This window comes from Chanodichthys erythropterus, chromosome 7, assembly GCF_024489055.1.
Source record: "Chanodichthys erythropterus isolate Z2021 chromosome 7, ASM2448905v1, whole genome shotgun sequence".
NCBI classification, from domain to species: Eukaryota; Metazoa; Chordata; class Actinopteri; order Cypriniformes; family Xenocyprididae; genus Chanodichthys; species Chanodichthys erythropterus.
The window spans coordinates 5,987,395-6,013,281 of NC_090227.1; the positions used below are offsets into that span (position 1 = coordinate 5,987,395).

At 38.4% G+C, this 25,887-nt stretch overlaps 1 protein-coding gene across 2 annotated transcripts in view; it reads left to right on the forward strand.

The window, feature by feature from the left end:
* The window catches only part of aplp2 (amyloid beta (A4) precursor-like protein 2), a 106,930-nt gene continuing 81,043 nt past the window's right edge, over positions 1 to 25,887 (forward strand). Inside the window, exon 1 of one of the 2 annotated variants that reach the window (XM_067389713.1) lies at positions 1 to 281. In XM_067389713.1, coding sequence (XP_067245814.1) covers positions 210 to 281 — 72 coding nt within the window. In that variant the 5' untranslated portion in view covers positions 1 to 209. The remainder of the gene's footprint in view (positions 282 to 25,887) is intronic. The other variant, XM_067389712.1, reaches the window with a different exon arrangement.

Genomic DNA, 25,887 nt, shown 5'->3' on the forward strand with positions numbered 1-25,887 from the left:
AGCCCGTGCAGTGGCTCTCAGACACGCGCAGCATTCCACACGCGCTGAGAGCGGGATCAACGCACAGTGAGAAAAACACAGGAGAGCGAGACACACACAACAACCACTCGAGGACCGTTGACTTAGCTGTTTTCTGTTTAACAGCCTCTTATAGGAATCCACAGCGGGATAATTTCAACACAAATCCCAGCAGAGACTAGCCGTGGAAGATGGGTTCAGTCCCGGTGTTATCGGTGCTCATTCTGGCCATCGCTGTTCCGAGTCTAGCCGGATACATTGAGGTTTGTGCGCAATAATATCTCACCTTCGTTTTCATGGTTATATTGTTCAGTTTCTCTTCCGAAATGTGTCTTTTTAGTGTAATATTAATATTCCTGGTGTACTAGTTGTTTACAAATAACGTCCAATGCTAAGCCTATAAAATCATTAGTCTAATAAGACTCCGTAAAGTGTCTCCCTTCTTGTGCTTATTTAGACTAATTCGGTGATATAGAGATAAAAAAATCTTAAATAATTGTTATTTTGTTCCTTAAAGAACAAAAGCTGGACGAAGTAAAACGAATAATTGTCTTTCTCTAGACGAGCTGTTAAGGTTAACGTTAAATGTCTTTATCTTTTCACTATCTCTGTTGTTTATTTGTGTTATTGTATTTGAAAACTGAACCCCAAACAACATTGATTTTGTCATAGTGTCAGTTTGAAGCTAATATCTGAATGTGCACTTAATGATAAAAGGTTTAGACACTTCCAAATCTAATTTTAACCTATAATGTTAGTAGTTGTTTTAATATGTGAATTATTTTACAATAGGCTAACTGCAATCTTTCATTGGAGAATATTGCACACTTTATCAGAAGAGTCCCTTTTAAGGGTTTGTGTTTGACTTCATGTAAAATGACAGAAACGGTAAAAAAGAAATTGGACAATCAGCTTCAGGATGTCATTTGATCAGACCTTTATATAACTAAAATGATTCACGTCATTATACATATCAGGAATAGCTTTAAGGTGTTTGAGCTGATCAGCGACTCTTACCATGAAAGCTTGAGGTGATTAAAACACTTCCCATGCTAAAGGACAAGTTTGTATCTGTAGCATCAGGCTACAGTATAGGCAAATTATGCAAATGAGTTAAGGTGGTATATTAAAGAAGGTCAAGTTTGGAAACGCTCTTAAACCATTCCTGGATGGTCCCTGTCTGGTTGCTTTAAACCATACCTAATCACAGCTGCCCTTGTCCTAGAGGCGTTTTTGTGCTTTTACGTGTGTGCCAATAGTCCTTTCCGATGGCTTGCTCTTCCAATGAGAGCTCAGCCTGCAGGCATGATATAACAAATTATGAAACAATTCTTTTCAAAGCCAGAAACAATGGCAGCGACGCACTGAAATAAATAATGAAAGCTCTGTGTACTAATTGATGCATTTAGAGAGAAAGGAGTTGCCTGTGGTTCACGAGGAGATGAGGTGATGCTTATGGATATATGCAGAGATCAGCGTTACTGTAGAAAATCAAAGAATCATTTTACCTTCTGATCAATATTATGACCCTATCGTATTTCTGTTATCACTGCTTTTTTCTTTGTTACACATTTGACTCCTTGTCTCCTTGATTGTGTTTATCTGATAGCTCCTCGAGCGTATGATAACCATGGTAAACTGTTATTTTTGGGAGAGGTGTGTGTTTCCAGAGTGAGTGCAGCATTGTGTTGCTGGTCGGCATGAGTTTGATGCTGAGCTAGTGAGTCTCGTTGACCTCAGACCTGATTTATAACCCGGCTGTAAGTTCTGCAGAGGTTCTGCATAGCCTGAAGCTCTCACTAACTGCAGGAGAGCTGCATCCATTGAAACCTTCAGATTCTCCCTCCCAGTGCTGGGGATGGGAATTATTCCTTTGCCTCTGCCAGGTGCCATTGTATTTGTAGGAGACAAAGGGAATGTGTTAAAATCACACTGAGCTGTCTGTTTGAGTGTTGATGCTTCTCTAAACCTGGTGCGAGCTTGGATTTGGCTTTATTGCTTGTTTCCTCAGCTGTGGATATGTCCCGTTTTGTTTTGTTACAGCCATACGTTATATAACTGTGACACTTCCTGTCTCAACAATAAGGATATTTCCTGTTAGTTCAGATTTTTTTCTTGCCCTGACCACAGTTTCACTAGCCCAAATGAAGGCCAGTATAACATTTTGCTGTGTTTTTAATTGAATTACCATTAAATTTTTTACCAGACAAATTTTAAACATTGTTAAACTTCTCATTACCATTCAAAAGTTTGGGGTTGGTATCTTTTTTTTTTTAATCCTCTAATGTTTAAAAGTCTAATGTTTACCAGGGTTGCATTTATTTAACATAAATTATATTACAATTTAAAATAATGTTTTCTATTTTAATGTAATTTATTCATGTTATGACACAACTGAATTTTCAGCATAATTAAGTCACCTGCTTTCAAATGGAGCGCCATTTAATAGACAGAGCCGTAGTTCACTGACAAGCCACGTTAAATATCGATATGAATCGCCGTCGATATTGAACACGATATTGCGTGGCTTGTCAGTGAACTACGGCTCTGTCTTTTAAATGCCGCTCCATTTGAAAGCAGGTGATGGCGATTTAGCGGTAATCAGGGAACCGGCTTTACTGACGAAATGCGCGTGACAAAAGCATTCGATATATCACCCAGCCCTAATCTAGATCGATATTATTAAAAATGGAAATCGAGGGTAGAACGGACATTATGTCATTGACAGGTGACTCTGGATTCAAACATTGTTGGAAACATTTGGGATCATGCAAGTACACAAGTCATCAAAATATATTACATTGTTCTAGTGGTTTTTGGGTATTTTTAGTCTAAAAATTTTACATATTGTGCCTTTTAATTTTTGGCTTTTTACATGGCATCATCCTGTTTTTCAGCAACTTCCGCCATGAGCATTGATTTTTAAAACAGCATGTCAAGTTGTAGATGAACTACTGTTGACATCCCAAAATTCTCCTTCTCGCTGTATTTGAATGCAAGAATGACCCCTTGAATGTATGTGCATGCAGCCTGAGTTGACAACGTAAATGCAGCACTGGGCTGAACCTTTATGGCGCTGGCCTCGAGCCATCCTTATTGTTGAGCCCTGCACATTTTATCCATGTTTTCCATAGTGTATTTTATTAAATCCAGTTTTGTGAGCTGCCACTGTGAATTGTCTGGCTCAGTGTGTCAATTTTTGCTTTTACAGCTTGTATAATGACCCCCACTACTGCTTGAGTTTTTTCCTTTCAGTTGTTGTTGTTGTTGTCAGATGGGTTTTTAATGAAAAGAACAAATTCAGGATGGAAAAAAAAAGTTTGAGTTAATTTCTTGAACATTAATTTAGAAGTGAGTTCCTCTACTAATTCAAATGAAAAAAACTTCCCAACCCAAAGCTCATTCTTGTTGATATAAAATGTTGCCAACTAACGCAACACAGGCTTGCTGGAATTTCACTGGTGCCAAATTATATTTGTGTTGTGTGCAAAGCAGATCCAAGTCATGTGTGTGTTGTGTGCAAAGCTTTTTCAAATTTTACTGTTTTCACTGATTGTAATGCAAACTTTTGCACATACTAACATGAATGGAGTGTTTATTTTGTAATATCAATTCTGTGTGCTCTGGTAATCTGCTGCTGGCAAGGACATGATGATCATTCTTGTTATTCTCATTATCTGAATCTCTCAAGCACATTAAAAAAACTTGCTATACTTGGGAGTTGTGCAAACCAGCTATTGTCACCCTGTAGGTTCAAGAGAAAGTTGATAAAGAGCTTGTGGATGAGTAGGAGTCTCTTCACTCTTTTCCAAGCCTCTGAAATGGTAAACAAAAAGTGTTGTCTCTTCTCCGGCTTGCTCAAGGGCCTACCTTGCTCTTGTTACGCAGTCGTGCAGCACTGCCTCCCTTGTTGTGACTCTGGGCTCTTGCAATGATGCGTTGCAAGGAGTAGTTGAACAAAAGGCTTAGTCAACTTGAAATCTAATTAGACCACATTCCTGGTCTTATTTTGCATGATTTTTCAGTGCATGTTATAAAAAATTTTTGTTTTTGCAATTTGTCATCATTAATGTGGTTCATCTTTGAAATCACTTGTCTTTTTGGTTGACATCAACTGTATACTTGTATGGACCGCCCACTTTTCACAATCAGATCTCAAGGCCCCGATATACTTCAAGCAAAATGTTTCATGTGACATCATTTCAATCAAAATCAGGCAAAACTGAGTTCGTTTGGAGTTAATTTTGGGAGTTCAAAACAGCTTGCCAAAGCAAACATTTCAAAAAAAGTTTGCTCAGGCTGCTCACCTTTTGAAATACCATTGGTCCATGGTGATTACATAATGGATGGGTGTGGGTCTGAGGCCCCGCCACCTTTAACGTGAAAATCTTCTCTGCTTCATTCTTCTGTTCATTCCATCAAGGTCAGATGTGAGTGAAAACAGAAACACACTGGAGAGCTGCTGTATTGTAGAAACTGAAGTTGTAATTCTAATTGAAAGTGACACTATTTTTCATGTTTAATACTGTTAAAAAAAGCTGTTTTAAAGCAATATTTTGAATAAAGTCCTACATCAATAAACGTGACTTGATTGGAGTGCCGAATTGCAGCTTATGCAAACATATATACATCGATATGATCAAATGCTTCCTTAACTGCTGTTTTCTCACTGTGTATATTTCATTGAGAGGAAAGCATTCAGCACATATTTACATATTCATCTAAACATCACTTTCAGCAACGTGGGTAGTGTTGGAGTGTTTGTTAGCTGTATATTGCTGCAAAGATTTTTCCAACTTCCTTTTACCTCTAAGTCAAGAACAAAAAGGGAACTTCACTGTCAATATATTGGGTCCTTTGTTTCTTCAAATTGAATATCTTGTTTCCCTCTGAAATGTCATATTATAGAAGTTAAATGTGAAATGTAAGTGTGAGTCTGATTGGTTCTGATCAAATCTTCCACTCAGTTAGTTCCGACATTATGCAAAGTCAAGGCGATTACTCTAAAGCAGGATTTCTTTGGTTTTCGCACCTGTGTTTGGTTAACCACATGCAGTGGTTTTGTGCGTGAATGTTTGCAGGAGCGTGCGGGGTCTTTGCTGTGGTGATACCATCTGCAGCCTTTGATGGCAGACTATCCATTTGTATGCAGACTTCATTGTGTGGATGTGTTAGCAGGGCTTTTAATAGCATGGATTGCTCACCCCAGGACTGATGAATGGATGTCAGTGAGGGGCTTTTGTGAGCTCTGAAAGGGTGCAAGCATCCTGACCAGCACAAGGACCCGATTGGGACATAACTGCTTGTGTTTATCAGATACGATGACAGCCTGGAGATCATACGTTAATCGCCACATTGTTTACTTCTCTTATTGATGATATGCTCAATGGTAGCAGACAGAGTAACTGGAGTTTGTTTCTCTGTGCTGTTTATTTACCACTGAAACATTCATAGTTGGCTAACAGGAAGTAATGTTAACTTTCTGACAAGTGTTGTGTTGTCAAAAGGACCAACTATGGTACCAAGTGACGCATTGAGTGGAGTGATGTTTTTGGATTTGTAAACACCTCTGATTGGCCATTGTGTTCACCAACCAACATATATTTCTGTGATTGGCTACAATGATCAAAGCATGGGAGTGTTTGAAAGCACACTGAAGTGTTTGAATCCATTTTGAAAGTGGAAGCGTTTGAAAGCCCGCTGATAGATGCCTACTTTCAAACGCTCCTGTGTGAAGAGCGTCTAAGACGGGTCTCCAAACTTGGTCCTTTAGGGCCACTGTCCTCAGTTTAGCTCCAGCTTGCCTCAACACTAGCCTGACTTGGTCATACTCAATTCTAGTGAGAATATGAGTCTGATACTGCTCCATTGGGCTTTGATTATGGGGGCATATTTCAACCGATCCAGGAAAGACCTCAATTGGATAGACCTACAACCAATCAGAGCTACAGAGTAAGTGACGTATGTTGAGCGACGCATAGTTGTCAACAGAACTCAACTGCACACATGCTGGAACTAGTAGAAGATGAGCGTAAACAATCTTTGCCGGTGTTGTAAAAAGAATTTAAGTATACACGGAGTACTTGCCAACACGAGCTTAATTTTTGAGAGAAGTATTAAAGGTAAATGCATATACGATCAAATTCTCCGTTTGGGATTAAAGCTAGACATTACAGTAAAGAAATCGTATTGCATTTATCGGTCATGTCAGAACTTAATAACACGGTTGGAACGCGACATGTCCGTTGTAACACAGTTCGTAAATATGGGAAGAAGGAGGCGGGAACCGGCGAACATTCAACGTAACTTTAATGTAAAATAAACAAAGAACAAAACGAAAGTAATGCCGGCAGACCCTCGCGGACATCTGCCGGCCACACAAACATAATAAAACCATAAAATAAAGTCCAGGCCTGGTCCTCTCTCGTCCTCAACGGTCGTCGCTCCTCCTTTTATGCTCCCGGAGCTCCTCCGTGAGAGACTCAAGGCCGGTGCGTCTCCCAGGTGATGCTTGTTATCACTTGCGTCACCGGCCTCGCGCCGTTCCCTCACGGCTCTCACCCGCCCTGGTCGCCACATCCGTGTTTAAAAAATGGATGGACGACGAAAAAGACCAGGCTGAAGAAGCGTGTTCATCTGAGGCATCAGAGAAAAGAGACCGGGAGCCTACTCCCTCCAAGACACCCAAGGCTCTGAAGAAGTTTTGCCCCAGTCCGTCAACTCCAACCGGTACAAGAACGCGAACAAGCATTACAGAGGTAAGCTTGTTGAATTTCTACTTCTTATGATATGACTATGAGAATAACCTCGATTGCCAAGTTTTTGCCAAGGTCGCGATCTTCTTAGCGACCATCTGGGCCATCTGATAAATCAAACTTTTGCCAAATCCCGTAGGAAGGACGGCAAAGACATCTTTCCCATCGACAAATGCCTTGATCACGGTCCTCTGTTCCTCTTTTAAAATTAATGCGCTGTCAATATCTTCTATAACGGACGCGATGGCGGAATCTACACATCTCAGTTCTTCAACAACAGCCATCATTGTTGTAAACTAATTCAACCCAAGCGCTCTTTGATGACATGGCTGATTACGTTTCTGGTGATAATCTGTCAATCATCGTCCTGACAATGTGATTGGTCCGAACAGTTTCTGTTCGGGCATAATTACTCCATGATTACTCGCATAATTACTCTACTACGGATTGAGTCCAGACCGAACTTCCCGACCTAAAAATGTTGTGGGCGGGGCTAAGTTCGGCTGGCATCCAGGCTCCCTCAACACACCTGTCTGGAAGTTTCTAGTATGCCTAGTTTGACTTTGATTAGCTGGTTTAGTTGGGGTTGAAGCTAAACTCTTTCGGATAATGGCGCTCCAGGACCGAGTTTATAATGTCTATTTATAACATGTTTGAGAAGTGTTGATCATTGTAGCCAATCAGACATATCTGATGAGTGTGTGAACACAATGGCCAATAAGAGGTGTTTACGAATCCGCTCAACAATGCTCGAAGCGTCACATTTTTAAAATTTCAGTGCTGACTTGGTACTGAAGTCGGTACTTATGACAACACTAAGTGCAAGAACTCAGCCAGTAAAATCTGGTATCTTGATTGTTTGATTGATTTGCTATTTTACTATACTATATAATATATTAATTTTGTTACTTTTATTTATTTACTTATTTAATTTTTACTTCAGTGCTGAACTCAGCATCCAGTGTCATTCGTGCTTGGTCCAAAATTAACTTTTTGCCTCGACTGCTAAATGGTCAGGGTAGAATGAATTAAAAAAGGAATAAAAATGTGTGCAGTCTATTAATGGATTTGTACTCATGTTTCAGAATGCAGTTTTCACAACCTAGGTGTGATTTTTGTTTCTACCCACATATTTTCTAATGTATTTATTCATGTTTATTTATTTTTTTTAAATTAGCATCAAATTATATATGACATCTGCCCTGACTAATGTCCATGATTTACTGGTTAAAAAATTTCTTATTTCTTTTACTTTCTTTCTTTTTTCTCTTGCATAATTATGACAAATAGGTCATTATGTGAATAACAGGTGCCCAGATGAAGACCCTTCAATTATTTTGTCTCTTTTTCATTTTAATAAATGAATGTGAGGAAAATCTCCACATAGAGTGCTTTAGGCATCCTAGATAAAATTGATGGTTTTCCACAAAGATCAAAACATTTACCAAGTCACCCACGTTGTGACGGATGTTTTCTTTAGTTGACAGTTTTTCACACATCACTTTCTCTTACTAACATTTTGGGTGTGAATTTATGCATGTCAGGTGTGGCAGAGCTCTATTGTTGGATTGCAGGCATTGATGAGGGTCTTGTCAGCCATTTCCTGTTTCGTAAAGCCTGAGCTATGTTAGCGCCACCCTGATGCTCATCCTCTGAGCTGAGAGCTTAGTGCTTAGAGAGACACTTTCAATTATTTTACCGGCCGCTCTCAGTCTCACCACAAATCCTCTTAGCTGTAAGACACACTGAGTGCTCAACAGAAGAGAAGAGAACATGCTACTGCTGCGGATGCTCCGCCCGTTCATTACTGATATGATACATGCATACATACACAAACATAGCCACACCTTTTGAGTAAGCTCAGTGAGTCTGCTCCTTAGTCACTGACGTACTTCCCGAGATTACACCATTTATTCATTATCCTGCCCTCCATCTCTTTCAAACGGCAGGATCATTTAACATTTGTCTGCTTGACTAATGGGCTAAGATTTCAGGATAAATTTATATATAATAATTTTATATATTTGTCTAAGGGAACGTGCATTTTTATAGGGCTGGGTATTGACACAAATTTCATGATTTGATTCCATTTAGATTTTGATTCACAAGCCTTTGATTCAATATCAGTTAATTCGGATATACATCAGTTACAGGAAGTAAATTTTTCTCAAGGAAACAAATCTCTCTCAACTAATGCTATAAACTATACAGGGAATAGGGATGTGTATACGAATACGAATTTGGAACGGCACAGAAAATGACTAACTCATTCTATGGAGCCGGTGGTGGTTGGTTACATTACAGTACATCAGATTTCATTTCTCATTTTAAGATAGTAATGTGATATGACTGACAGGACGATGTCGGAGGATTTGGTGCGCAACAGATCCTGAGCATCATTGACAAATATCTTATCTTGTAAAGTGTGCCGCCACTCCTTATGCACAGATGATCGCGAATTTAAAAGCGAAAGTAAATAGCTAACGTGCATTCAAAAGCGGTTTTTCACAACGCACATTGATAACAGCTTCCTGATGCCTGCAAATTATATAAAATTACTAGGTCGTTTGTAACAATACCCTCATGTCATGATTCAATACATATAACGATACTGAACTCACGATACGATATTATTGTGATACTCCCAAGACATATAGTAAAAGGTTGACAAAAAATGTACAGTTGATTAAAATGCTAAATTTGCTGTTACATTGGAGGTGGACTTGGTGCTGGTAACCCAATGCACAGGACAATGGTGACATCAAAATTAAAATATTTATTTATGTTTTTTGAAATATAAACATTTAAACAGTGGCTGAGCAACTAAAAACAGCATAGACTAAAAGATTGATTCTGGTGATTTATGAATCGCTTTATCAAAATGAAAATCCATTAAAATCGAGAAAACAATATTATCAATCCAGCCTTAACTATTTAAACTCAAAGTTATTAAAAATTGTTTTATCAGTCCTTTGGTGTGACAAATGAGTTTTTAAAAAAGTACAAATGTTCCATGTGGTATTTCAATTAATATGAGATCATGAAAATTGCAAGAAACATCAATTAAAGTAATTTTAAATGGAGTTTAACAGGACACACTGTAGGACATTTTAAGTTATGTTGGCGCATTGTTTCCAACAGTAAGACCATATGCCAGAATCTGAACAAATATTTAAAGCTTATTTTTGGTTATTAATGTTGCACCACAGGATTGAAATGCCACATAAACATTATAAGTGTAATTAGAAGTAGGAGGTAAAATTCCCCCCTCAATTGCAAGCTTGCCTTATTTACTTCCTGTTGGGTTTCTGATTAGTAATATTTTCAAGAATCCCCAAGAGGTTTCTTGTTTATACATGCATTTTATGAATCACTCAGTAGGACTTTAATAATTAGTGACAAAATAAATAAATATTTAGTGTAATGTGTAAATTCATGTCGGTTGTTTTTGAGCTTAATGCTTCAGTTGTATTTCTATCTCCACATTGTTCATTTTGATACATTTCTGTCTTGATAAGGACAGTCAGACATTCTTGAAATGGATAAAATGCAATAAAATAAAATGATCTGTATAGATATTTTTTGTTTATGGACAAAAAAATGTTCTTTGCCGTCCACGCAATTTCTGAAAATATAAGGGAAAAAAATGGATGGGGAAAAAAGGATTTTTATTATTATTATTATTATTATTATTATTTTTTTTTTTTTTAACTCTCTGAAACTGATTCCACTTTACTATTCCATTGACTGTTTCTATAAATGAGTCATTCAGCGTTTACATGGTTTTTATATGGTGAATTTAGTTTACCCATGCAAATCATTTATACACAAATTGGATGATACTGGTTGCATAATGTGTGTCAGTAGTACAGCGTTGAATTACCCTACAAATCAAAAGTTTGGTCAGAAAAAAATCTTTTTTTGATGTTCTCTTATACCAAAGTCTGCATCAGAAATATAGTAAAAACAGTAATCTTGTGAAATATTACAATTGAAAATAACTGCTTTCTATTTTAGATTTTAAAATATAGTGAGATAAAACTGCATTAAGCATTATTACTACAAGCTTCAATCATATAATCCATCGTAAACATTCTAATAAGATGATGTGCTGCTCAAACATTTATTATTATCAATGTTGACAACAGTTGTACTGCTTGATAATTTGCTGGAAACCATTAATTATTTTTTAGTGTTCTTTGAATATAAAGTAAAAAAGAATATTATGCATGTCTTTAATTTAATTTCTATTTAAATTAATGTATCCTTGCTGAATAATTATTATGTTTTAAATTACTTTCTGACCACATACTTCTGAATGGTAGTGTACATTCTTCCTCCAATTTAATTGTAAGAGCCATTATCAGAAGCACAGGTATTGATAATGCTCTACTTCCAACTCCAAAATAACATGTCAGATGCTCATTTTAAATTGTCCACATTTTGTCCTATTATTTCAAAATGTGCTTTTTTTTTTTTTTTTTTGGTACACCCACCTAGTTTCTTGCTTTCTTTGTGTCTGAGTTTGTGTGTGTCTCTCTCATGTGTCTGTCTGCCACTGGCTCCCTCTCTTGTAAATGTCTCTCTTATCTTCTTCTGTGTGTCATGTCTGAGCATGTCTGCTTCTTCAGGTCCCTCTTCAGGACCGGCTGCATTAGAGGAAGTTAAATATAGCAAGCTCGTCAGGCAAACCCCGCTCACACGATCTCTCCGAATCTCTGTCTCCTGGGCGGCGCATTCGCTCTAATTATCCAGCTCGTATACGTCCGTCTTCTCATTGTGTGAGAGAGCGAGAGGCACCGTTACCTCCCACGGCTCGGTTCGGCTCAGCTCATCACAAATTTAGACTCTCTCCACCAACAAAGACTCGCAGAAGCAGGCACATTTACCCCTTTAGCGCAAATGCCAGCAGTCCATTCCACCTTTAACTGCACCCCACAGAGATTTGTCGGTTGCTCTGATGTTTGGAGGACATGATAGATTTTGTGGGTCTGTCTGAATATGTGCAAGTGTGTGTGCTTGTAAGCTCATTGCCTGCATCAGTAGTTGTGTTCGGATGGGGTGTGACTCATCTCCTCTGTATGTGTTCACATATGAATAAAACATTTGCTGTCTTATTCAGGAGCATGTTGTTCTCTACACACACACAGATTTCTTCTTCCATTTCACCAAGTATGCCTATGGCCCATATCTGTGGCCATCTGTGTTTGTCTTGATGCTTGGATATTTGTGTCAAGACTCAAGATGGTTGAGGAAGGTCTGTCTGTGTGTGAATGTTAGCAGGTATGTTTGAAACTATTTTTGAAAAAGTAATACGTAGGGTTTTATATTATTCACTGGAATACCCAGATGATGTACTGCATTCACTCAATGTGCAGTATGCAAGCAAAGCACGCTGTGTGAATACCGTGTCCCATAATGCATTGCAATTTCCCCCTTGAGTTATTTGATTCAACTGCCAAATGTCGTTTTAGTGTTTTTACAGAAAATTGGATTAAAAATGCAAAATGGCCACATTTATATTTACAAAAATGCATGTGACAACAATATAGTGCACTACTAATATTTAGAATTTTATATTGCATATTTTATTGGATATTATTTTTTGTTTGCCAATGGACACAATAATAAACATTCTTATTCTTTTTCTTCTTCATCCGCTCAGGATGTTTATGGCAACCCATAGAACCGCTTGTGGTAAAGTTAAGAATTTTGGCACACTAATAGAGGCCAGTTTGAACTATCACCGTAGCATATTTGGAGTCTCTAACTCAATCACTCTAGCGCCACCAACTGTCCAAACTTGCACTTACATTTATGCTAATAACTTTTGATCCGTAAGGGCTAGAAACAAATTTCTTTTTCCTCTGATTCCTTGGATCAAAACTATTCAAATGCATAGGTCATTGACTATATGTTAATGGCCAAATGTCAAAATTTTCATAGTAAGTGGCAAAAAGAAGCCTATTCAAAACAAAGGCGTAGTTTGATGTCGCCAAGTTTTAGAGCGGAAACTTGGGACATGTGGTCTCCATCTCAACGGACGGTGCAAAAGAATAGGGATTGGAGTCTGGAAGAACTCATGTTCGTGGATGCGATTATTAACGTTACTGTAGTATGAAGCAGAGCAGGACCGAGTGTTGCGGGAGCTGAACGAGGAGCTGGAGCGATTGATCAACACACGGCTCACGAGCAGCGGGACTTTTATTATGACACAGTCGCCGGCGCCGCTTCTGCTTTTCCGGTCATGAGTTTACGGGAGCTGTCCTTGTCGACAGAACCAGCGGCAGATGGTAAACAGTAATTATGTTCCATAAATAAGTAACACAATCCACCATAAAACGTGCAAGAAGTAAATAAGAAACTGCTTGAAGCAAGCTAGTGGTTTGCTGGACGCTAGACACTACTTCCGCATTTGTCCATGGCACTGTTGTCATGTGTGTTCTACGTCAATAAAGGCGGAAACAAAGGGTAACTGACATCGACAGGCGACTGCACTGCCCCGTGTCACTGTTTAGAATGGGAATTTTCTCATGATTTACAAGTAGTTGAAAACATTAGAGATATTGTTAGTAATCAGCAGGACAAAATATATAACACTAGCCTAGTGGTTTTTGGATATTTTACTGCAAAAATTGTACATATTGTAACTTTAAACCCACTCCTTTTCATACATTTGACTGCAGTTTCACATTGAGATCCACCTCCATCCAATCAACAACTGATGGATAGAACCTGTCCTAAATTTAGTTTTTCATTAGTCAGTTTCACTTGGATGTGTGCATCACAATACAGAAGTTCTGTCGCTACTTCCATTTCATTGTGAGATTATCATTTGAATTCGACCGTCCCCCATCCATTCAGCCACACCCCTTCTCCAAAACCCCACCCCCCAAAGACGTGATTCACTCAAACATGAATGTGCTCAATGACCAACAGGCACAGGAGCGCTCACAAATTTTCTAATTTGCTTCACTCACTCATAGCTGCACTCATGTTTTTTTTTTTTTTTTTTTTTTTAACTCCAGCCTAGGGCTTTCACGGAGACGTGTGATTTCTCACATCACCTGTTTAAGTGATATCTCAGGTTGTAGTGACATATTGTGTTGCATTCTCAAAATAAATTCTGACATTTTCGCCTTTATCCAGGATTACAGTATTGCGTTTTGAACATCATCTTAATGTTTTTTTGTTTTTTTTTTTTGTGTGTAGGTTGCTCATTCTTTTCCCTTGTTCCGCTAATTTATATGGCCTTTCTTAATGTATTTCATTACCCTCCCATCTTGCTTTGCTGTCCATTTTAAGAGGATTTTGAAGTGTGTCACTAGCCTCATTCTTCTCTTGTCTATCAAACTGCTTGTTCTTGCTTATGTAGGAGTGGCAGCAAATGAATTGGGGAATAAAACAAAACGCAAAATTCCTGTGTGCATGGTGCTGCTTTAATTTACATGATCAAATGTGCTTGTAAATTTTGTGTGGGAGTTGACTAGAGGCTTGCTAACCTCATTTGAATTCAGCTCAGGCATTGACTCGTAGCCCCTCCTTTGTTGTGTTTTCTTCTTTATTTGAATTCTAGGAGCAGGTCTCATTGAGAAGGGCATTTAGAGACGGGCCTGTCTCAGTCATTCGGGTCAGTGATAGCAGGTCAGCCATTGTGCTTACTGAATAGCAGTCTTTAGGTAGTTTGTTTGTGTCTTGAGTACTTTTATCTGGCTGTGGAATGACCAATCATTACGAAGATCATCTTTTTTTTCTTTTTTTTCTTTTTTTTTTTTAAAAGATAAATCCTGGTTTTCCCAGTGCTTCCCTCTCTCTTTCTGGCCAAGTAAACAGTATAATTTTTGCTAAATGTTCTAGTTTGGCTGTTGGAATGTTGCACACTGCAAAAAATGAATGAAGTACTTACACAACTAGGCCTACAACTACAGTTTGGGCCAAGTAGTCCATATGCACATTTTGAAAATTCTATTCTGTCTTGGTGTTTCCATCCATCCAGCATTTAAGCAGTATCCTAAAATTCACAAACAAATTTTGTCTCCACCAAAACTACCCAGATCAATTTGTCCCAGGAACTTTTTTCACAGAAACATTTTTCCCCCCCCAGACCTGTTACTGTCTGTGTTTCCATTGTGGTCTAGGACTGCACGCGACTTTCCAATTCCCACTGGATTTTGTTCTCCACATATATATGCTTAATAAAGCCTGAACTTTGTTGTTGGTCCATCTGTCATATTTTCTTATACAACAACTCTTACTGCACGCACCGCAACGGACTTGAAAAAATGGTGGTTGAAATAAAATACTGCATGGAACCAACCAATCAAAATGTTGCATGAACTCAACCAATCAGCATGTTCAGCGCCCAAGTCCCACCCCCGAAAGTTCCTATACTTTGAAAAAAGTACTACCTCGTGAGCAGGGACTTGCTGAGGGGGAAATTAGAGTACCACCCTAAAGTCCCTACTTCCTGGGGAAAGTTCCTGTGGTGGAAACGCGGCTTTATTTGACAATTTTGCCATAGTGGCAAGTAGCAGCTCAGCATTGCCTATTTACCCCCTCTGTGTGATTTTATCTGGTCTTAAGTGATCTGATCGAATTGGACTTATGAGGCAGAGCAGGGGAAGAGGATGAAAATGTCAGATCAGGAGAGGTAAGCAGAGAGATCCATGTGCTGTAACTGTATACACCCCAGAGACCTGGATCTGCACTGCTGAACCACCAAAAGTGCTGCCAACACTGACACAGCACTTTTAGAGGGAAAAAATACAGGTTGAGGGAGAGAATGTGATTGGCCGCACAGCAAAAAATAAAAGCATCTTAAATTCTGACCTCAAGAAACCTGGAGCCTCTGAATAGTTCAGAGGTCAGCTTCTTCTAATAAGCCAGATCTCAGCAGCTTATGGGTGTAGTTTAAGGAGATGGTTACTCAGAGTTGTTTTTATTTGTGCCAGTGACCGTGAAGAAGTGTCCAATCTGAAATTACCACGGGCAGGTTTCTTCTACTCTGTCCTGTATGATGAAGGAGAGGAGAACGGGATGAGATGAAGGAGCCTTTGAGAAAGGCCTGCAGCAAGATGCCTGTCATGGAGAGATATACGATGTCCTCACAAGTGGGATGGAATGTGGGAAGGTTGGATATGGCAGAAAGGACGGTGTAGAAAATGGCTGATGCAATATACCATGGAGAAAACGCAGTGCAAGTTCAATCTCTTGGGGACTTGCAGCACAGCTCATGGCTGGCACGGCCCTTATTGTCTAATTCTCCCTGTTCTGCAAATAGAACAACACTAATAAAAGTTGTGTGACCAAGTTTTTACTTTCCTTCCTGCAGCTGTATGACTCTTTTACTGTGGAACTTGCCAACTGTGGTACTGCATCTATTACAATTGCTCACACTTGGGAATTTGAGCAATCTGACTTATGATTTTCACCTGGTGGATGATGAAATATCTGAAAAAAAAAAAAACAAAAACCCATAGACTTTCTTTAATCCACATTATTTTGCAACGTGGAAGTATTTTCTGTAAATGTGTGAGATTTCCGATTCATTAGCTGCTACAGGTAGATAACTAGAAGATGAATAAAGTGCAGTAAATGGTAAAACTATTTGCACTACAAACCAGTGTGTTTATGATAACAATAATAATATAAGAAATACTAGTTTGCTTAAACACCATAGGAACCACTCAAAACACTCTAGCAACCGCATAGATACTTAACAACTCTTCGAATACCTTAGCAATCACAAAGCAACACACTAGCAAACACCTAAATCCAAAGTATACCTGGGTTTTTGCATGGATGCTAGGGATAGTGGTATGCACACAGCCAGATTTTTCGAACAACATATTCTGTACGCTTAGGTCGCACAAGCACAATTTTTTGCACTAATTACTTGGTCCACGAAGTGGCAACTCTACCCTGGCCTGTTGTTTCACAGTTGAAAAGGTAACAGTGGATACAGAACAAGAAGAACAAACTGACTACTTGAGACACAACAACAATTAATGCGTACACTCTAGTTTAGATGAGTACAAAGACATTTTTGTCACTTATGACTTCTCGAGAGACACTGGACACTGGACAAGGATAAAACTTTTTAGCATGCATGTTTTGAGCACCTGTGCTCACGCATGCTGTGAAATAGAGTATTTGTAAGGTTGTGTGTTCGGCTTTATGGATACATTTGTGTGAATTCTTGTGAAAACTGAAGTATATACTGTAAAACTCAAGTTCAGGAAACTCAAAATATTTGAGGAAAATTATTGCCTCAAAACATTTAAGTAAACTAACTCACTTATTTATATTAGTTAGTACTATATTAGTTAGTAGAATTTATCATTTTTGTGACAAGTGAGGCGGGGCCAAGAGCCGTGGAAGCAGAGCAAGGCCAGTGTGGTGCACAGGTGTCTTTCATTAACAATCACGTCATTTCATGTGAGTAATTTCACTGTTCAGTTTTATAGTGTACTTCAGGCTTAAGACGCCACTCAAATTTGCTCCAAAAAAATGTACAAATCTAGTGACCATGTTAAATCAAGCCATCTGATCCCGCAGTAATTATCACCTATCAGCAACTAAATCATTTAAGCAATAACTGTCACCTCAAGCGTTTTTTTGATGGCACACATACATCCCCACAGTGTCTATTCAATGTGTGTATTCTCATCTGGATTAGTGATTATATCATATGTCATGTGACACTAAATGCTCCCTTTTTATATTGGGTTTTATTAGAGTCCAACCCGCTGTTGCGAACGGTGAACTAGTGATTTGTATCGGACTCTCTGTCAGTGAATCATTGAGTCATTTCTGCGTTCACAGCTAAACTGTGAATCAGCAAATATAATGCTTCAAACAAAATGCAAATGTTCGAGTGTATTGCACACTGACATATAGCGAAAGATCTATGGCATAAACTCAGCACGTTTTTGTTCTTTTTAAACGGCTGACTCCAAGTCTGCAGATCCTGACAGATTGTTGTTTATCACAGTCCTCATTTAGAGGCTTTTCATTATTAGTTGCTTATTATAATGAATTACACTCTGCCAGCTGACTTCACAGTCTTCCTGCTACCCCCCAAAACGACTTCATCTTCATCCTAATGTTTCAGAGAGCTATTAAACGCTGTGGCTAGAAGGCTCTACTGCTGCTGAAATAGAGCGGTTCACATTGTGCTCCATTTGAGCAGGAACAGGATGTTTTGTTGTGGGGGAAGCAAGTCTTTTTGGAACACTTTTTCTGGTTTACTGAGTTTATTTCCAGTGGCTTTGAGTTTTAGAGAGAGAGAGCTTTGTTTCAGGAGAACTCATATACAGTTCACCGAGACAGATAGGGCAATAAGAGACGAGCCCTACGGCTGCGATTGAGTCACAAAACGTGGCCGCATGGATCCACAAACACACATGACTCAGCTTCTCACCGTGCCTATTGGTGCGCATGGGTGAATATCATGAAAACATGGCCAGTTCATATTTCATTTCAAAATCCAGATGGAAAAAACAACATAAAATTTAAATTGTCCTTAAAGTTAAAATTTCCAAAAACAAACTTATAAACCAAAATATTCTTTTATTTATTTATTTATTTTTTTTTAATTTTTATTTTTATTTTATTTTTGTGAAATTTGACAGACATGGTGTCTATGGGTTGTTTTAGGTATTATATATTTATATTATATTATATTAATTATATTAATTGATAATTATCAACTTGCTGGTATTAGCCAGAATTTTAATAACAGTCCATCACTATTGTAAACTTCATGTTGTAAAAAGTAGCCTTCTGTATCACCACGTTTCTTTATACATGCCTGAAACTGTCTCTCTCCACATGGGTTTTGTGTACTGCTGTAATAATACACCACCCACGTCCACTTAAATCCATCTTTTCCTCAACCCTGCTGAAGAGACAAATTCCCATGTCTAAATTACATTCAACATAATTGTTCCTGATGCAAGATGGACATGGCTGTCCTCCATTCCCCTCCAGTACCTCAGGGAAAATTGTGTGTGTGTGTGGCACTGAGGGATCTACTTTTTTCCCGTTGCTTGTTGTATGTTCAGCAGTAGGGGGTGGATCAGGGGACTCAATGATCCATTTAACCTCGACCTTGGAGGTTGTGAGAGGATGGCAGAGCTGCAGACGAAGGGGAAGAGATTCATTCGCAGTGTGAGGATGTGAGCCGTGGGGTGATATTTCTTTCATTGCATTCATTTCTCTTCCTTGACCTTCCTCCCTTATTTCTTTTCTCTATCAATATTTCTTGTTTGGTCTGGCCATTCACTTACAAAAAGTACTCTAGTGGCACCATGGTACGGTGTTGGTATCATGGTAGTGAATGATTTCTGTAATGTGTGAAGTACCTTCCCTATTAATTATTCATCCGGATAAGCCATTTTGAAAGTATAAAGAAAACATCTAGTCCTGTTTTTCCCTATTTATAGTTGTGTATATACTTGCAGGTCCCTTCCAAAGAATGTACAGTGTTGATGGTAATGAATTATGTGATACTTTAATGTATAACATGGTACATTTTGATTCCAAATCATTTCATTTCCAAATCCATTTGACATATTTACATGGTACTCTAGTGTATTTAAAAAAATATATATATCATGGAATTTCCATGTCCAAAACCCCCAAAACAAAATGGTATTAAGTCCAGTAAGACTCATTGTATTATCATGGAATATTTCCAAAAAAGCCCCATGCCGTTATTACCACTGATTGAGTGATTACATGAGACATGACACATTTCAGTAAGTTGTACTGTTTCTTTTAACATACCTTCTGATGTTTATTCATATTTATTTGTGCTGTAACTAATAGTAAATTGGAAGAGATGATCATTTCATGTGCGCTTCGTGCTGTCAACTGGAACATCCCCTGTGAAGGCCTTATCGACACGACAGCCAGTGGCACAGATCCTCAACAAACCGTTCATACCGGCGTGATGAGTATGATCCTCAGCTAGATGGAACTGGAATAAATACCTGATTTCTCCCAAGGTCTTTTTTTTCTCCATTTTAACACCGGTTTGCCACCTGATGTCACCTGTTGGAGTTTGGGTTCCTTGACGCCGTTGCCTTTTGGCTTGCTTAGTTGGGGACACTTGACATTTGATATTCAACATTGTTTTGATCTGCCTGCCTCAACACAATTGTATGTGAACTGAACTGAGCTGGATGATGACATCCCTGTTTACTCCAGTGCTGATATAGATAAATTAACTAAATTAATAAACTAAACTAAACTAAACTAAACGAATCAATACTGAATTTACTTAAGTTGGACAATGACACCATTTTCTTTAAGAGCTGCTGTGCAGCCAAAATTATATACCATTTATCACTGTAAAGCTGTTTTGACACAATCTGCATTGTTAAAAAAAACACTATATAAATAAAGGTGACTTGACTTGACTTCACTAAAAGATTGATTCTTAGAATTTAAGAATCAATATTGTTTTATCAAAATGAAGATAGATTTTAAAAGAGAGAAATCCAGCCTTAGCTTCTGCACAGCTGTCATGCTTCATTTTTTATCAGAATTATCGTAAATACGAGTTTCCTAGTTGGTAATTGGACATGAATGCCCTCTCAAGTCATAGCACTGGAAGCACTTTCCGAGTTGGGCAAGCCATGAGTGGTATTCTTTCCCACCCAAGCCCGTCCCCCGCCCCCAGCAACAGCTACATCGCCTTGTCTCATCATTACTACAAGTAGTGCATACAAATATGAATAACCAATTGAAGCATGTTTTGTGTTTTACACACAGCAGTTATTGACTATCTAGATAGTAATCATAGCATGGAGAATGTTTATATGGTTGTCAAACGAATGAGACGCTACAATTTATTTAAAATTAGATATCAATACATTTTGGCTTTAATAAGATTTCCCCAAGAAATAGGAAAGAATAAGCCTGGTGTTCTCCATGATTTCTATTATTTGCGACAACAAAGCACTTGAATGTGACAAGCTCGTAATCATGACTTCAGAAGTAGGAAATTTTTGATAGCATGTGTAGGTAGCATTATCCATGTGGTCAGTCAGTACGAGAGAAGAACTAATTAAACCGTTTCTCTTTCGCTCCAAGACCATATTTTTGCAGTACCATGTCTAGAAGCCCATAGTATTGCCATGGTACATGCCAAAAAAAACCCCAAAAAACACACACATGGCATTACCATGATACCATGCTTTGAAAACGTTTGTATTACCATGGTGCTTTTTTGGCACAGTTTAGCTTTAGTCCTGTTTTGTCTCTCGCTGTGTGAGGTGTTTTTGTGTGATACGGCAAAAGCAAGTGTTCTGCTCTGATATCACTTACACTCAGCTGGCATTGTCTTGCCAATCTGTGGCTTTCAGAAATGGCACAGATGTGAGATTTTAAAAGTTATTTTCCTCCTTGCTGTTCTCTCTGCTGGTCAGTGCAGAAACAAATGAACTGTCTATATAGCTGTTCTGCTCAACTGCAGCTCTCAGCTGCCCTACAGGAACACAAACTTTATTTGAACACAACTCAAGCTTTCACCTAGAGTTTATGACAGTCTATTCATGTTTGTTCTACTATCTTGGTCTTTATTTTCTTTTCTCTTCCACTGTCCTCTGTGTGCTCAACAGTTAGAGGTGCACTAAGGGTTAGTTCGGGATGGCATACTATTGTACTACTCATTCTATTTCTGCAGTATCTGTACTGTACAGATTATGCAGTATTTTTCCCTGACATGTATGACCATTTGCCAAAATGTGCGGTATACAGCAGATCTCACTGCACTAAATACTTTATCCCATAATGCATTGCCCATCTCCTCCTTGAATAGTTATATGATCAGACAGCCAGAGAACATATGTACACAAAATTGAATAAAAACTATATTTCTATGAAACTGGACATCACTCACTAAATTAAACATGAAACATACATAATGAATTAATGTGGCAACATGTAGCATGCTGTTTGAAACATTTATTGTTTGACATGCATTGTCCCACTTTATATTAGGCGTCTTTAACTACTATATACTTTCGTCTAAAAAGTAATTATGTACAATGTAGAGTACGGTCAATAGTGTAATTATCAATGCAAGTACAGAAATTAATTACATGCAAGTATTTTTTTTAATGTATTTAGTACAATGTAAAACATCTACACAGTAAGTGTATCAAGTATTTAATTTTAAGGTTAGTACATGGTAGTTAAAAACACTTAATATAAAGTAAGTCCACATTAGGGCTGCACGATTATGACAAATAAACAATAAAAAACAAGCTGAAAACACTTTTCCTGATTTTTTTTTTTAACGCTTTTCTATAGCATTAAGTCTCAAATGTCAACTGTAAATTGGTTTGGTTTCTTCTTTAAATAATCAATTTAAAGAATTTAAATAATCATTTTAATTTGATGGCGCTTACACTTTGAAGTAGTCGTGATTCGCCTCTCACAATGTAACATGCTCTAAACACACCTCTTAAGCACACAGAATAATGTATGTGGATCATTTTTTGTAATCGTGTTTTTTTTGTAATTGAACGATTACGAAATTGTGGCATTCGTAATCGCGATTAGAAATTAAATTAATTGTGCAGCCCCAGTATCTCAGACAGTATACTATTCAGTATGCAGCTAGTATTCAATTCTGAACAAGCAGTTTTTCATATTCGCTTAAACTTATTCATCTTCCTAAACAACTGATGCGACTGTTCTCGAATGTTATACTGCAATCTATTGATATGGATGTAGCATCACACAAAAACGATTGTGGTTAACGTTGACGGTGTACAAATATCCTACTCACAGACATATTTGTCACCCATTGTCAATTTTTTCTGCAACCAAAATTAAGGTACCAAGATGATAGTGAGTCTTCAGCTGGTCATGCGATCTCAATATGGCAGCCAGCATTACAGGGGACCACCCATCTGAAGAATAAAATGGCTTTTTGTCTTCATGTCATGTATGCGTTGTTTGAAACATTTTTCAAAAGTACTTTATTTGTGTGCTTCAGTGCTTTGTAAATGTACAAAGCATTTGATTGGATAAAAATGTGTAGTGCAGGATGAGTCCTCAGTATTTTTGGATCACTGCCTGGAAGAGCAAGGCTGTATATTTTAAATAAGCATGGACCAAAAACCACAAAACTCCAGTTTAGATTTTGTGTGCTCTTTAAGTAAAGAGCACAGACCTCTGAGAGCTGTCAGGAACATTGTTGCTTGTGGATGTGTGTGGTTTTATCATTGTGGATGTTCTGGAAGTCCTCGAAGCAGCAAACTTGTATTGCACTGCATGCTGATAAGTACAGGACGTGGCTGTACAAGAGAATGAGAGGGAGAGAGAAATTGTTTGTGTCTGGCACAGTGAAGTGAGCACCGGTCTTTCTCAGAAATCCCAAGGTCTACGCACAGAGATTAGGAGGGCGAGCTGTCGGCCAGACAGAGCCCACGCTGCTGCTTAATCCTGTTCGTTTAAACAGCAAGAGACAAGCAAACAATACTGAAAACAAGCACCGTAAACTGACTGCTTTCACAGCAGTGTTCACTAAGCCCCAAATCTCCACTTTACTGCACTGGATTTCTCTGCTTAGACCTCAGGTCTACGGCGGAAAGCAAGGTTAAAAGAGACCAACAATTGAGCATTCATGATTGCAAACAAAGAGTTGAGTCGTACAACTGAACTTACAATGTAAACAGGCAGGAATTACAATCAAATCAAAGCTTGTGGACCGCACTGACAATTTCCAGAATATCTTCAGTGAGCTTGAGTAAATAATGACTTTCACTTTTATGGTACGTTTACAGTATCTCACAGAAGTAAGTACACCACTTACTTTTTTGTAAATATTTTATTATATCTTTTCATGTGACAACACTGAAGAAATGACAAAAGTGAGTACACCCCTAAGTGAAAATGTCCAAATTGGGCCCAATTAGCCATTTTCTCTCCCCGGTGTCATGTGACTCGTTATTGTTACAAGGCCTCAGGTGTGAATGGGGAGCAGGTGTGTTAAATTTGGTGTTATCGCTCTCACTTTCTCATACTGGTCACTGGAAGTTCAGCATGGCACCTCATGGCAAAGAACTCTCTGAGGATCTGAAAAAAAAAAAAGGTTGCTCTACATAAAGATGGCGTAGGCTATAAGAAGATTGCCAAGAACCTGAAACTGAGCTGCAGCACGGTGGCCAAGACCATATAGCAGTTAAACAGGACAGGTTCCACTCAGAACAGACCTCACCATGGTCGACCAAAGAAGTTGAGTGCACATGCTCAGCGTCATAACCAGAGGTTGTGTTTGGTAAATTGACATATGAGTGCTGCCAGCATTGCTGCAGAGGTTGAATGGGTGGGGGGTCAGCCTGTCAGTGCTCAGATGCCGCACACTGCATCGAGTTGGTCTGTTTGGCTGTCATCCCAGAAGGAAGCCTCTTCTTAAGATGATGCACAAGAAAGCCCGCAAACGGTTTGCTGAAGACAAGCAGACTAAGGACATGGATTACTGGAACCATGTCCTGTGGTCTGATGAGACCAAGATAAAGTTATTTGGTTCAGATGGTGTCAGGCATGTGTGGCGGCAACTAGGTGAGGAGTACAAAGACAAGTGTGTCTTGCCTACCCATTGAATTTATAGGCCGTTTCTGCATCTGTACCTTTTAGACTTCAAAGTAAATTACCTTTGTTATGATTGAAACCCTTCAAATCCTCTTATGCTAGTAAAATATTTTTTCATGGCCATTTTCCATCTTCTCTCTGCCTCTTACACTCAGTTTACTGTTTGCATCCTTTTTTTTTTTTTTGCATCCTTTTTTTTTTCACAACAGATTTACTACTACTTTTAACTACTATGTACTAACATTTAAAATAAACTTTTGACACAGTACACTTATTGTGTGCATACATGTTACTAATAAATAAAAAATAAAACTAATTTTTTTTTTTTATTATTATTTTGAGCCGTGTGTGGTTCGTCAAGATTCAGGAGACCTCAAGTGTAGAAAGGATGTGAGGATTGACAGGAAAAAGGAAAAAGGAAGAAACCCTAAAAAAGGAGGGACTCAGAAGGTGATAATCAGAGGAAGGAACACAAGATTTTGACGCCCATGATGAGTGCAGTGTGGGTGACCATCATGTTGTTGATGGTTTAGTTGCATTTGACTTGCCACTGTCACCTCCTGCAGGGAAGAAGCGCTGTTGTGTCTATTTCTGTCATCAACATCTGGCGTGGTGAAGTCAGGAATGTAATCCTCTAAAGGGACACGTGGGTGCTAAGCCTGGATTGGGAAGGCCAAGAGGTTCGACTTGTCACATGGCACAGAGACTCTCAGGAGAAGGAAGCTGAGCAACAAAACAAGAACACTCATGCATTTAAAAGTATGAGAATCTCACACACCACTGTGGGAGAAGATGCTTCTGTCAGACTTTGCTGTCAGGATGGGAATTCAGATGTAAGGTGTGTGTGAAAGAAAATGCAGCAGCCCAAAGTCAAAACAAATTCTGTTGTTACAATGCCAGTTTATTTCAGGAGGACACCTGGCACATTTTTTTAGCTTTTTTTTTCTTACATATTTTTTTGCGAAACATCCAACCCTTACTATTTATGGGCCATTTTTTTTTGCATCTGTACCTTTTTAAAGTCGGCATGAAAGCAGTTTTTTATTAAACAATTTATTATTAAAGTGCACACGAGTTTTAAAAAATAATGAGCGGTAAGGATAAATAATTTGTAATTAACACTGCAGTATTCCATTAAAAAGTAAGAATTGTCAATTTATAATGACTTTAAGACTTTTAAAAGCTCTCAGATTTCATCAAAAAGATCTTCATTTGCATTCTGAAGATGAACAAAAGTCTTACAGGTTTGGAATGACATGAGGATGAATAATTAATAACAGGATTTTCATTTAATTCTGTACCTGACCCATTTGACATAAAGACCACGACCCGAACCGCAACCACATTAAAATGAAACTGAAACTCTGCAATGTATACTTGGCCATTGATTATCTTGGCAGCATGAAAATAAAACTCTTCTTCAGATTGTGAAAAGACTTTATACAGAAAGATAGCTTCAGTGATTAAGAGATCACTCTTTGCTATCAATCAGTGCGATTGGCTA